The sequence below is a fragment of the Glycine max genome, chromosome 18 (assembly GCF_000004515.6).
Source record: "Glycine max cultivar Williams 82 chromosome 18, Glycine_max_v4.0, whole genome shotgun sequence".
Taxonomy (NCBI): domain Eukaryota; kingdom Viridiplantae; phylum Streptophyta; class Magnoliopsida; order Fabales; family Fabaceae; genus Glycine; species Glycine max.
In genome coordinates this window covers 55,685,003-55,698,469 of record NC_038254.2, presented here as the reverse complement: position 1 = coordinate 55,698,469, position 13,467 = coordinate 55,685,003, and the positions used below count along the sequence as shown (strand labels likewise).

At 33.9% G+C, this 13,467-nt stretch overlaps 1 protein-coding gene across 1 annotated transcript; it reads left to right on the top strand.

Annotated features, from left to right (window-relative positions):
• The first annotated feature begins 8,925 nt into the window (after positions 1-8,925).
• On the top strand, positions 8,926-12,018 carry LOC100305394 (receptor-like kinase). Its single transcript, NM_001377318.1, has one exon. The coding sequence runs from the start codon at positions 9,173-9,175 to the stop codon at positions 11,798-11,800; it is 2,628 nt and encodes an 875-aa protein (NP_001364247.1). The 5' UTR covers positions 8,926-9,172; the 3' UTR covers positions 11,801-12,018.
• The last annotated feature ends 1,449 nt before the right edge of the window (positions 12,019-13,467 follow it).

Here is a 13,467-nt window from a genome sequence, read left to right as displayed (position 1 = left end):
TCTAATAAAACAAGTTTCATGTATTAATTTAGTAAAAAAAAATAAGATGAAAAACTAAATTGATTTTTTAAACTAAAAACCAAATTAAATTTAAAAAAAACATAAAGGACTTAAGGTATATTTTAGTCATTTTTTCATATTTAAAAATTTGTATTATTACTATTTTATGCAACTAATATATATATATATATATATATATATATATATATATATATATATATATATATATATATATATATATATATATATATAAATGAAACTTAAAATATAAAGGACTAGAATAGATAAACACAACATATGGAGCATAATAATATTTTACCCTAATTTTATCAAGGTCTCATTTGCAAGTCTTATACCTCTTTTTTTATATTCAGACACTTTGTGTTCCTGTTGTTAAATATAAATTCTGCACACAAGACCAATATTTTTATTTAACATTTTTATTTGTGAAAACAATTGAAGAGTTTTCTTGGAGACAGTTCAAAATTCCAATCTAATGTTCGATAATATAATTTTAGAAGATGAAATGTATGATAATTATTTTTTTATCAGTTAATTTTAGTTGTTAGTTTTATTAAAATGTTAGTGAAAAAATTTAAACTTGCAACCTCTCCCTTCCTTCAGTTTTCAACCCTTAAACCTTCCTTCTCAACCCCAATTTAACCTCATAACTTCTACTACTGCACAAACAAATATTTAGCATTAGTACTAAAGTGACGACCTTAAGGATATCACTACCAAAACCTGGCTATATCTTTACCATATCACATGATTGAAACTCAGGAACTAGAAATTGAATCTTAAATTATACAAGCACACAAGCCAACATTTATTTGCATGAATCATTTATGTTAAGTTACCTCTCAATATATAATCATTTTCTATATATATATATATATATATATATATATATTTCTTCTCTCTGTGCCCCTATGTCCAACAAACTTTCCCTTTACCATATCACATGATTGAAACTCAGGTTAAAGTTCCCCAATCTCATCGTGCTTTGGATAATAAGTTTATTGTCTTTTATAAATTTACTGTAAAAAATTATATTAATAATAATTTATTATTGAATGATGATGTAAAATTATTTAATATTATCGATCTATCACTGTTAACTCAATAAAAATACATGTTGGCCTCGTGCCCTTATGTGCATAATTTAAATTATTTCACAAATAAGAAAATGAAAAGGAACATAAAGGCCTCAGTGTCCAGAAAAACAAAGGCGAAGCTTGCCAAGAAGACTTGGATAAAATTATAAAACATTTATTTGCCCGGAAAGGAATGTGCCCATTCATTTAGAGCATATTTGATTATAAGTTGAAAAGGTATTTTTAGATGCTAAATATAATTTTGGATAATAAACTCATTTCAATAACATGTTTGGTTATGTCCAAAAGTATGTTTGTTATGAAACTTTTATCTTGAAACTCAATTTTATAAAAGGATCGGAAGACTTGGGTTATTTTTGCTGTTTTGCGAATTCAGTTTACAACCTTAAGTTTAACTCAAACTTAAAGCTTACAAACTTTAATTTAAATATGCGCTTAGTCACATGCTTTTCTTTCAAATGATAACTCGTGGACATATTCAATATTTGAACATTTCTTTTCTTATTACACTAAAAAAAAGTCATGATCTAGTTGCAAGAAACTAGCGACATCCTAAAGGCAATCACCAGTAGTGCCATGGTAGCATGGGCCTCGCCAATACTATATTTTAGGGAATGTTTATTTCATAAAATCTTATAATATTTTTAAAATAGTTTTATTATTATTATAATATTGATATTAAATAGTCGTCAACAAAAAATAGTAATTAGAAAATAATTTATTTCATACCCAAAAATCAATTAAAGTATTAGTTATTTTCAAAAAATTCTATTCATAAGAATATAACATGGAAATACGGTTATCGAGTAATTTTAAGAAAATATGTTTGGAGACATTTTAATTATAATAAAATATAAGGGAAGACTTCAAAGTCTACGCAATGAATTTTCAAAATATTAATTATTCAAAGTAGTAGTATTATCTTAGCTAGCTAGCTAGGAGAAGACTTCAAGTTTGGGCAAGGAGCCACGAGACCTACATGTAGTATGGTCTACAAGTAGTGTACACTTGCTTTTGATTCTTTTTCCTTTTTTATTTTTGGAATGGCTGCTACGACAGGTCAATGCATTATGGTCTTCTTTCATAAACTTCTCCACAAAGTAATTTGAAGACAAGAAAATAAAGTATAAAATTACTTAATTTTTTTTATAATTTATGTACTTCAATTTTTAGATAAATTAGATGAGAAAATTTTAATAAAAATTAAAGTATATATAATTTCATTTTAATTTATGAGAAAAAATATTTTATTTATTTATTTTGTTCTTCTATAAATACTTATTAAAATGTTTATTTAAACAGAACTTATGTATGAAAATTTCAGCCACAGAAAAAATATATATTGGCCTTATGTGCAGAATTTAAATTTAACAAATAGGAAAATGAAAACATAAATATCTGACTATAAAAAAAAAGGCGACGACTTGCCAAAAAGACTTGAATAAAATTATAAGAAATATTTATTTGCCTGCAAAAGGATGCCACCATAGGTCTAGTCATATGCTTTTCTTTCAAGTTCATCACTTTGTCATTTATAGAACCTACTATTCAGCTTTGATCATCTTCTGGCCACACTAGAGCTGATAGAAAATTGACAAGGTCAAGTGAGGTGACAGGGGGAGAAGAAGAAATTAATAGAGAGCTCAAACACCATAAATCAACCAAAGAATATATTTGTTAAGATTTTCTGTTAGCCATATCACATGATTGAAACTCAGGAAATAGAAATTGAATCTTAAATTATACAAGCACACAGCTGCATAAAGAAAGATACGAAACCTATACAGGAAGCCAACATTTATTTGCATGAATCATGTATGTTACCTCTCAATATATAATAATTTTCTATATATATATTTCTTCTCTCTGTGCCCCCTATGTCCAACAAACTTTTCCCTTTACCATATCACATGATTGAAACTCAGGTTGAAATCGTCCTTTGCATAATAAGTTTATTTTAATTTTATAAATTTATTTTAAGTTATATTAATAATAATTTGTGATTAAATAATCATATAAAATTATTTAATATTATCGGTCTATCACCGTTAAACTCAATAAAAATATATGTTGGCCTCGTGCCCTTGTGTGCATAATTTAAATTATTTTACAAATAGGAAAATGAAAAGGAACATTAATAATGCCTCAGTGTCCAGAAAAACAAAGGCGAAGACGTGCAAAGAAGACTTGGATAAAATTATAAAACATTTATTTGCCTGAAAGGAATGTGCCCATTCTTTTAGAGCATATTTGGTTATAAGTTGAAAAGGTATTTTTAGATGCTAAATATAATTTTGGATAATAAAATTAATAACATGTTTGGTTATGTCCAAAACTATGTTTGTAATGAAATTTTTATCTTGAAACTCAATTTTATAAAAGGATCGGAAGACTTGGGTTATTTTTGCTGTTTTACGAATTCAGTTTACAACCTTAAGCTTAACTGATACGAAACGCTACACTACATACTATTGCTAAGGAACTAAGAAAGAAACTAATAGAGATAATTGTTCTGATGCTTTATTCATTCCACTACTTGATATACTTATACTAATTGTTATAACAGAATTGAAAATGGTTATAACAGAATGATCTTGTTTAACTAACTAGTGGAATGTTGTAAATAACTAAAGTGGAGGGTTTGCAACCACTTAGTGTTTGCTCTTGTTGATATTAACTTTTGTGTTGTGGTTTGGGTTCTTTGCTGAATTGCTATCAACACCATTCTCTGTTGAATTGCTATCAGCATTGCTATCATTACCCACCGCTCGAAAAACAACCTTGTCTTCAAGGTTGGACAATAAAAACAAGCGAAAACAGGGGTGAGTTTAGGAAACAAAAGGTACATAAGAGAAGTGGCTTTGTTTGTGGGCTAGTATGGACCCTAACAGATAATGCCACTGCCCCTATCAGGGTTACATCAGTACCAGCTTGCAATGCCTCCATGAACTCCTTGGTCCCAGAACGCGCAATGGTACCCCCAGTTATTCACCAAATCTGCTTTGGTCATTCCAATGCCGCGGTCAATAATGGAAAGAGTCTTGTTGACTTTGTCGAGCACAAGACGGATGAAGAACTCTGGTTGAGCATCGAGCTTGCTCTTGTCAGAATGATCCTCCACATTTTTTACTGCAACAACGGTGTAATCTCCTTGAGGCGGTGGCTTCAGAGGTGGTGGTGGGCGTCGACACCGGTGAGGAACAGAACAAAGCTGAGTCATAGTGGAGAGAACCCAAACCCAACGCGGATGAATCTGGTGCGTGACGGCGACGTCCCCGAGCAGGATGATGTCGTTGTCGTGGAGGATCTTGCGGTAACGACGGTGGTTGGTGCGGAGCAGCAGAGGTAGCAGCTAGTTGGACTAGAGGTGACAGTTGATGTCGAGACGGTGGTGCTGCCACAATCTGATGGGGAAGTAGGTGGTGCCAGAATCGATTCCGATGGCAGGACCATCTCCTTGTCTAGCCATGGGAAGTGGAGTCGGGATGGGTGTGGGGCTTTGTTGCTTGGGTGCGAGGCATGGAATCACAGGCGGCATAGGAAAGGGAGGAGGAACATGGGAGTGTGGTATCGCGGGTGGTATTGGGCAGTTTGGGTTGCCCCATTCCTAAGGATAAAATTGGGAGTGTGGTGTGAACGGAGGAGGAGGCACGTGAGGCCAAGACAGAGGAGGGTACTGGCTGGGGTGGTAAGAATAAGCGTTTGATGGAAGAGCTGGCGGCGACGACGGTGGTGGCGGTGGCTGCACCGAAGAAGGTGTTAGAACAAAGGAGACAATGGGTGAAAGTTTGAAAAAGAGAAGAAAAAAAAAACTTCCAGTCCCACATCGCTTAAAGTAAACACTTGAATAATGTTTCACTCCCTATATATAGAGAGCCCCTTTCTTCATTTTTTCTTGTCCCAGTTGAGAAGCATTTCCTCAACTTTTCTTTCTCCCTCCCAAATCTCAGCCGATGCATTTTTAGCAAACTTCTTCCTCTTTCTTTCTGTCGCTCTAAATTTTCGGTTGGCTATTAGAGTGACTTTTCAAGTCATATTTTCGGTTGGCTATTAGAATGACTTTTCAAGTCCTATTTTCGGTTGGTTATTAGAGTGACTTTTCAAGTCTTATTTTCATGTGGCTTTAGAGTGACTTTTCAAGTCGTACAAGAGGGTGTAATTCTAGAAAGGTTCTCTCAGTGTAGTGGGAATCTTATACAGCGATCTGGGTTGTTTTATCCTGGGGACTTCATGGTTGATAGTCTGCTTGCACAATTTTTGTGCAATGCCACGAAACGTTTTAAAGAAAGTGACATTGTCTGCGACTCAACCAGTAATTTTTTCGGTTTTCCATAAATTATTTTTTACAACAGAAGGTGACAGGGATCGTTGGCAGAAAATCATGGTATCCAGTTTTCGGCTAAAGAGATCGAGTTTGAAGAGCATGGAGGCGTGGAACGCGTCAAGACGAAGTTGAGATCCATGGAGAGCGGAATCCATGGAAGCTTGGGTTGCGGCGAGGTTGGCCATGGCGGCCTCGAGGCGGTCCAGGCTGGCGAAAGGTTCGACATCTGCCATGGAAGAGCGACAGAGAAGGGGGCAGGTCGGACCAATTGATAAGAAACGCTACACTACATACTACTGCTAAGGAACTAAGAAGGAAACTAATGGAGATAATTGTTTTGATACTTTATTCATTCCACTACTTGATATACTTATACTAATTGTTCTAACAGAATTGAAAATGGTTATAAGAGAATGATCTCGTTTAACTAACTAGTGGAATGATGTAACTAACTAAAGTGGAGGGTCTGCAACCACTTAGTGCCTGCTGTTGTTGATATTAACTTCTGTGCTATAGTTTGGGTTCTCTACTGAATTGTTATCAACACCATTTTTTATTGAATTGCTATCAACATTGCTATCATTAACTCAAACTTAAAGCTTACAAACTTTAATTTAAATATGCGCTTAGTCACTTGCTTTTCTTTCAAATGATAACTCGTGAACAGATTCAATATTTTAACATTTCTTTTCTTATTACACTAAAAAAAAGTCATGATCTAGTTGCAAGAAACTAGCGACATCCTAAAGGCCATCACTAGTAGTGCCATTGTAGCATGGGCCTAGCCAATACTATATTTTAGGGAAGGTTTATTTCATAAAATCTTCTAATATTTTAAAAATATTTTTTTGTTGATTATAATATTGATATAAAATAGTTTTTAATGAAAAATAATAATTTATTTTTATCGAAAATTGTGAGTGGGGTGAGTATTTTCTTTGTAATGATTTATTTCATACCCAAAATTAATTAAGATTTGAATCATTTATTATTTTATTAAGGAATATATACTACTATCACTTATTTTAATAGTTATTAGTATTTTCAAAAAATGTTATTCATAGGAATATAACATGGAAATACCGTTATCAAGTATTTTTAAGAAAATGTGTTTGGATACATTTTAATTATAATAAAATATAAGGGAAGACTTCAAAGTCTACGCAAGGAATTTTCAAATTATTAATTATTCAAAGTAGTAGTATTATCTTAGCTGGCTAGCTAGGAGAAGACTTCAAGTTTGCGCAAGGAGCCACGAGACCTACATGTAGTATGGTCTACAAGTAGTGTACGTACACTTGCTTTTGATTCTTTTTCCTTTTTTTTTTTTGGAATGGCTGCTACGACAGGTCAATGCATTATGGTCTTCTTTCATAAACTTCTCCACAAGTAATTTGAAGACAAGAAAATAAAGTATAAAATTACTTAATTTTTTTTATAATTTATGTACTTCAATTTTTAGACAAATTAGATGAGAAAATTTTAATAAAAATTAAAGTATATATAATTTCATTTTAATTTATGAGAAAAAATATTTTATTTATTTATTTTGTTCTTCTATAAATACTTGTTAAAATGTTTATTTAAGCAGAACTTATGTATGAAAATTTCAGCCACAGAAAAAATATATATTGGCCTTATGTGCAGAATTTAAATTTAACAAATAGGAAAATGAAAACATAAATATCTGACTATATAGAAAAAAGGCGACGACTTGCCAAAAAGACTTGAATAAAATTATAAGAAATATTTATTTGCCTGCAAAAGGATGCCACCATAGGTCTAGTCATATGCTTTTCTTTCAACTTCATCATTTTGTCATTTATAGAACCTACTATTCAGCTTTTATCATCTTCTGGCCACACTAGAGCCGATAGAAAATTGACAAAATGTAAATAGTAGGTTCTATAGGTATAATCGTATAATACTAAGATTTATGAGGTGATAGAAATATAAATAGAGAATGAGAAATATTGGTGAAAATTTTAAAATAATAAAATATTTGTGTATCATTTTTAATTAATCGTATTCTTATATAATTATACAAAGAGTACTGTTGATTAACCATAATGTAAAAAATGAGATGAATTTGAAAAGAAGAGACAGGGAAGAACAAAAGAGGAAAGGACGGAGAAAAAATAATAATAGATGAAATAAATATAAGAAAAAAAATTAAAATGAATGAAAGAAATATTAATAAATATATAATTATGTGAGAATAATGAAAAGAATAAATATTCACCAGATCTTGTTATAAATAATTAATATTTTTTTCTGAATGTAAATAATTAAAATTAAAGACTACCAAGTTATATAATTTTAAAAAAAAATGACCTTTCATAATTTTAAATTATGATAATCCATATGTATATTGTACGATATAAAGAGAGATTATCGTGAGCTAATGCCTTGTTAGTCGTTAGTAGCCAAACATGCCTTGTCTACATGATAAATAAATTAAGTACAATACCTGTTCATTGACTCGTTGACTCAGCTAAGGAATAAATATAAACTGGCAGGCATTTATCTATTATAAAGAAATCAATATAAATAAAAAAAAATAATAAATTCATTTAATTATGTATGCAACCATTTATAACTTTTAAATTAACAATAAATTATAAAAAAAGACAATTAAGAAAATAAATAATACTTAAATATTTTGTCCAAAGAAAAGGGAAAATACAATTATCTCTATAAGACTATAAAAATGAAAATAATATATTTGTTTAAAAATGGATTTATCTTCACAATAAATATTAAAAAAGAATAATTAAAATAATTTATAAAAATATAAAACAGATAATTAAAACTTAAATCTCTTATCTATATAGTTAAACTCTTATAAAAATTATTTATTCTGATTATTTTAATATTAAAATATAATATTCATTAAAAAAATTAAAGTACAAAATAGTTAGGGGGCAAGGTCCCCCAATGCCTAAAGTAAATTCGTGCCTGAATAGACGAGAGTCCAATTAAAAATATTTTCTATAATTAAGTTTTTATACTTAAAATATAATCTATTTTCAAAAAACTATCTTACGTTCATTCTTTAATTTCACCCGAATATCTAGAAAATTTTTGTGTTTCATTGTATTATCTGTCATTAATAGACAGAATACGGTCTTTTAATCATTTTGATAATAAAATAAAGAGGAAGAAGATTTTCTTTTATTATTTTGGAAGGGCCCGAAGGCCAAAAAGAGGAAGAAGATTCTTGAATATCCAAATGGAGCAATAAAAAAATGTCCTTTTCAATTTTAAGATATATTTATGGAAATGTAAATGTAAAAACAAATAAAAAAATTTTTAAAAATTATATACAATACCAATATATTAATGTTAACTGTTTTATGTTTAAAAATGCAGCATACGAAAACAAAATGGAAAAATAAATATGATATCCACATGCAAGTATGATGAATCTTATAATTTTTTATATAATGTAATAGAAAAAAATAAAAAATATTGATGAAATGTTAAAAACACAAATATTGTCTAAATATCATTACTCAACCAAAAATAACGCAACATATCTCGGCCATGGCTACAATTTCCACACATAGGACATTGACTTGTTGCAGCCAGTACAATAAACGAAAACAAAAATTAAAAGCAAGAGTAGACTCGGTATAGTGACATGCGTAGACTTGAAATCCTTTCTAACGGCCCAATCCTGATAAGTATATTCATTCGTTAATGTGTGCTGCTTCCTTTAGCCTTATCGATGGACACCACTGACACACGAATTGCTTTAGGATCCATCCTCATCCTCCTTTTGATGTGTCTCTCTAACCTTTCAATAGCAGAGGTTATTTATTCTCCAGATGAGCTCTTGAGCATCAACTGTGGCTCTTCCTCCAACTTTTCCAGTCGCGATGGTCGCAACTGGACTGTAGACATCAATTTCCTCATAGCTGAAAGCCGTGTCAACTCGGTTGCTGCCCCTGCACTTACTCCAACTACCCAAGAGGGTCCTTACACCTATGCTCGTCTATCTCGCTCCCAATTCACTTACTCGTTCCCCGTCACTGCAGGCCCAAAGTTTCTTCGCCTCTTCTTCCACTCAACTTCATACCATAACTTTGATCGCCCCAATGCCTATTTCTCAGTCAAAGCTGGCTCATACACCCTCCTTCGAGATTTCAATGCTTCCCTCAATGCTGATGCTGATGACGGCCCTGGCCAGACCGACATCTTGTTCAGAGAGTATTGCATCAACCTTGAAGATGGTCAGAAGCAGCTCAACATAACCTTCATTCCAAGCAAAACAGCTCAACATCCATATTCGTACGCTTTCATCAATGGAATCGAGATTGTTTCAATGCCCCCTTATCTCTACTACACCAATCCTGACGTTGACATCTCTGGAGAGCCGCAAATTGTTGGAGGAGGAACATCTACTATTGAAAATAACTCAGCTCTCGAGACAATGTACCGGTTGAATGCTGGAGGACGAACAATCCCTTCATCAGAGGACACAGGTATGCTCAGGACCTGGGATGCCGACGACAAATACCTAACTATTAAACCTACATCATTATCTGTTGATTATGGGAAGAGTACTAAGCTCAGCTTTACTGCTATGGTTCCTAACTACACGGCACCAGACGAAGTGTACCGAACCGTAAGGGGTATGGGAACGAATTTTTCCGTCAACATGGGGTTCAACCTCACATGGAAGCTTCCCGTTGATTCTCGCTTCACCTACTTGTTTAGGTTACACTTTTGCCAGCTTGATCCACAAGTTACGGATGCTGGCGACCTAGAATTCTACATCTACATAGAGGATCAGTTGGTTAACGATAGGGCAGACGTTCTCTTTTGGACCGATAACCAGAAGGGTGTCCCAGTGGTTAGAGACTACATAGTTACCATCACAGGGAATCAGAAGAAATCAAATCTTTCACTGAAACTGCATCCTCACCCTCAAAGCATGTTCAAGGACGCAAACATAAACGCAATTGAGCTCTTCAAAATGGACGACTCAACAGGTAATCTCGCTGGACCCAACCCAGACCCTCCTCTACAAGCCCCTGACCACAATGGTTCCCTTGAAAACTCAAAAAAGAAAAGCAGCGGCACCACAAGAACCCTTGCCGCCGTCGCAGGTGCAGTTTCCGGTGTCATTTTGCTCTCCTTTATTGTCGCTTCCTTCCTCGTCAAGCGCAAGAAGAACGCTTCCGTCCACAAGGGTTCCAAGCAAAACTACGGAACCTCTCGCGGCGGTGGTTCATCATCGCTGCCAACCAACCTCTGCCGCCACTTCTCAATCGCGGAAATCAGAGCCGCCACCAATAACTTCGACGAACTCTTCGTGGTGGGCGTGGGAGGCTTTGGCAACGTGTACAAAGGCTACATCGATGACGGTTCAACACCTGTTGCAATCAAAAGACTCAAACCGGGTTCTCAGCAAGGTGTACAGGAGTTCATGAACGAGATCGAAATGTTGTCTCAGCTTCGTCATCTTCATCTTGTTTCCCTCATCGGTTACTGCTACGAGAGTGACGAGATGATACTGGTTTACGATTTCATGGATCGCGGAACCCTTAGTGATCATCTCTATGACTCTGATAACTCGTCCTTGTCGTGGAAGCAAAGGCTGCAGATCTGCTTAGGTGCTGCACGTGGACTGCATTATCTGCATACAGGTGCGAAGCACATGATCATTCACCGTGACGTGAAGAGCACCAACATCTTATTGGATGAAAAATGGGTGGCCAAGGTTTCAGACTTCGGGTTATCCAGAATTGGGCCCACTGGTTCTTCAATGACCCATGTGAGCACTCTGGTGAAAGGTAGCATTGGATATTTAGACCCGGAGTATTACAAACGACAGCGTTTAACGGAGAAGTCTGACGTATACTCCTTTGGGGTGGTGCTCTTGGAGGTATTGTGTGGGAGGCAACCCTTGATCCGTACGGCGGAGAAGCAAAAGATGTCACTGGTGGATTGGGCAAAGCATCACTACGAGAAGGGCTTTCTTGGTGAGATTGTGGATCCCTCACTGAAGGGCCAGATAGCAGCTGAGTGTTTGCGCAAATTTGGTGAGGTTGCGTTGAGCTGTTTGCTTGAGGATGGGACTCAGAGACCCTCCATGAACGACATTGTTGGGATGTTGGAGTTTGTTCTGCAGCTTCAGGATAGTGCTGTTAATGGAGTGGTGCCTTTGTTGGTGAGTGGTGGGGATTGTGAAGATAGTGAGGACATGTTTAGCAGTACCCATAGTAGTATACAACTTTCGGATTATAGTAACAGCACTGGATTGAACACCTCAAGCTATGGGAGTAAGGAATCTGACAGGTTGATCCGGGAGAATGTTTTCTCTGAGATTAAGGATCCAAAGGGACGATAAGGAGCAGTAGTATTCAAGTTCGGGCTGAGTTTGGTGTTTAAGGAAAATGGTAGGAATGCTATAAATAGTTTGAAATTATATGAATCTGAAATTATGTGGAGACATTTTGTAAAAATCTTGGAGTGGTTTAAATTTGTGAAAAAACGCAGAAAATGTTTAGAAGTGTGTATTAATTTTGAAGATTCTAAAATAAAGTTGGTCTAATAATTATTTATGAATACTATCGTGTACTTAATTATTTGAAGAGTTCCCCTATCTAGTTCGAAAGGCTTCCACACGAATATCACGGAACTATTCATACACTACTACAAAATATATATTCAATATAACCAAATTAACATTGAATATTACAAGAAAAATCAATATTAAATTACTCTAGAAACATTTTCATAAATAAAAAAAATATTCTTAATATCGGTTTACTGAAAATCATGTTTAACATTAATTTTCTGAAAAAATCGATGTTATTAATAACATGAATTTTTTTAAAAGTGATGTTCTTAGTATAATATTAACTTCAATTTCTCAAATAGTTAACATTAATTTTTAAAAATCAATGTTGGGTGTTTTATTATAATTTAAAAATCTTAATTTGGTGCCTAAACGACCCTCTTCAAGCTCTCACTTTGCTACCTTACTCCCTTGCCCATCGTGCCTAAACCCTCGAACCCTTACTCCCTTACCCACTGCGTCGTTGTGTGCCTGTCACGTTGCCACTCTCGCGTTGCGCACTTTCTCGAGTAGGGACTAAGGAAACACTTTGAAAGTCGCGTGAAACTCCCATCTCTTTCGTTGGTAGGTTTTCTCTTTTTCTCTCAGTTGCTCGCTGCCCACTTTTTTTATTATTATTATTCTTTCGATTTTGATTTTATTGACGGCTTGTATGTTTTGCCTGAACATAATTATACGTTTCTAAATTTATTTACTTTGAGTTTACATGGATTTTGGTTAAGTTAGGTGATATGTTTGTGATTATGCATGAAAGATAAAGACAGAAACGTTTTGGTTGATTTTGGTTCTTTATTTTTTAACTCTTTCTCTGTTTGGAAGATCCCTTATCATCCAATTTACTTGTATGTTATCTTTGCTTTAATGAGTTTATTCTTTTATAAAAATGTATAAAATAAAATATATTCCCGACATCAATTTTTCTTGTTCAATAGCGCTATTCTTTTCGGGTAAATTATCTGAAAGTACAGGACTGCAACTATGGACTTTCTTTTTGTTACAATCCAGTATAAGATTCAAACACATAAATGCATAACAACTTCGGCTCATCAGTTCAAACTTTCAGCCTTGGCCTGCATGAATACAGTTATAGACACTATTTTCCAAACTTCTTTTATGCTTATTATAACATTCTTTTATTTTCAGTAAGATAAGTGCCTGTTCCTACAGAAGTTATAGCAGGTTTTTATGACATATGTAGAACACCCCACTCTTGTAGTTTTCACTGAGTGATTCTTTTGCTCAGGTTAATTACATGTCTTATAGTTCTATGATGCTTTCGTGCAAACTGCTTCTTGATCAGGCCAAGTGTGTCCCTTGTGTGATTCGTTATATATTTTACACGATATGATGACATTTTATCAGAAAAATCTAGAAATTTCACTAGCCATTCCATATATTCAGGTATGATTCGTGGTTTTGAAATCCAAATTTCATAC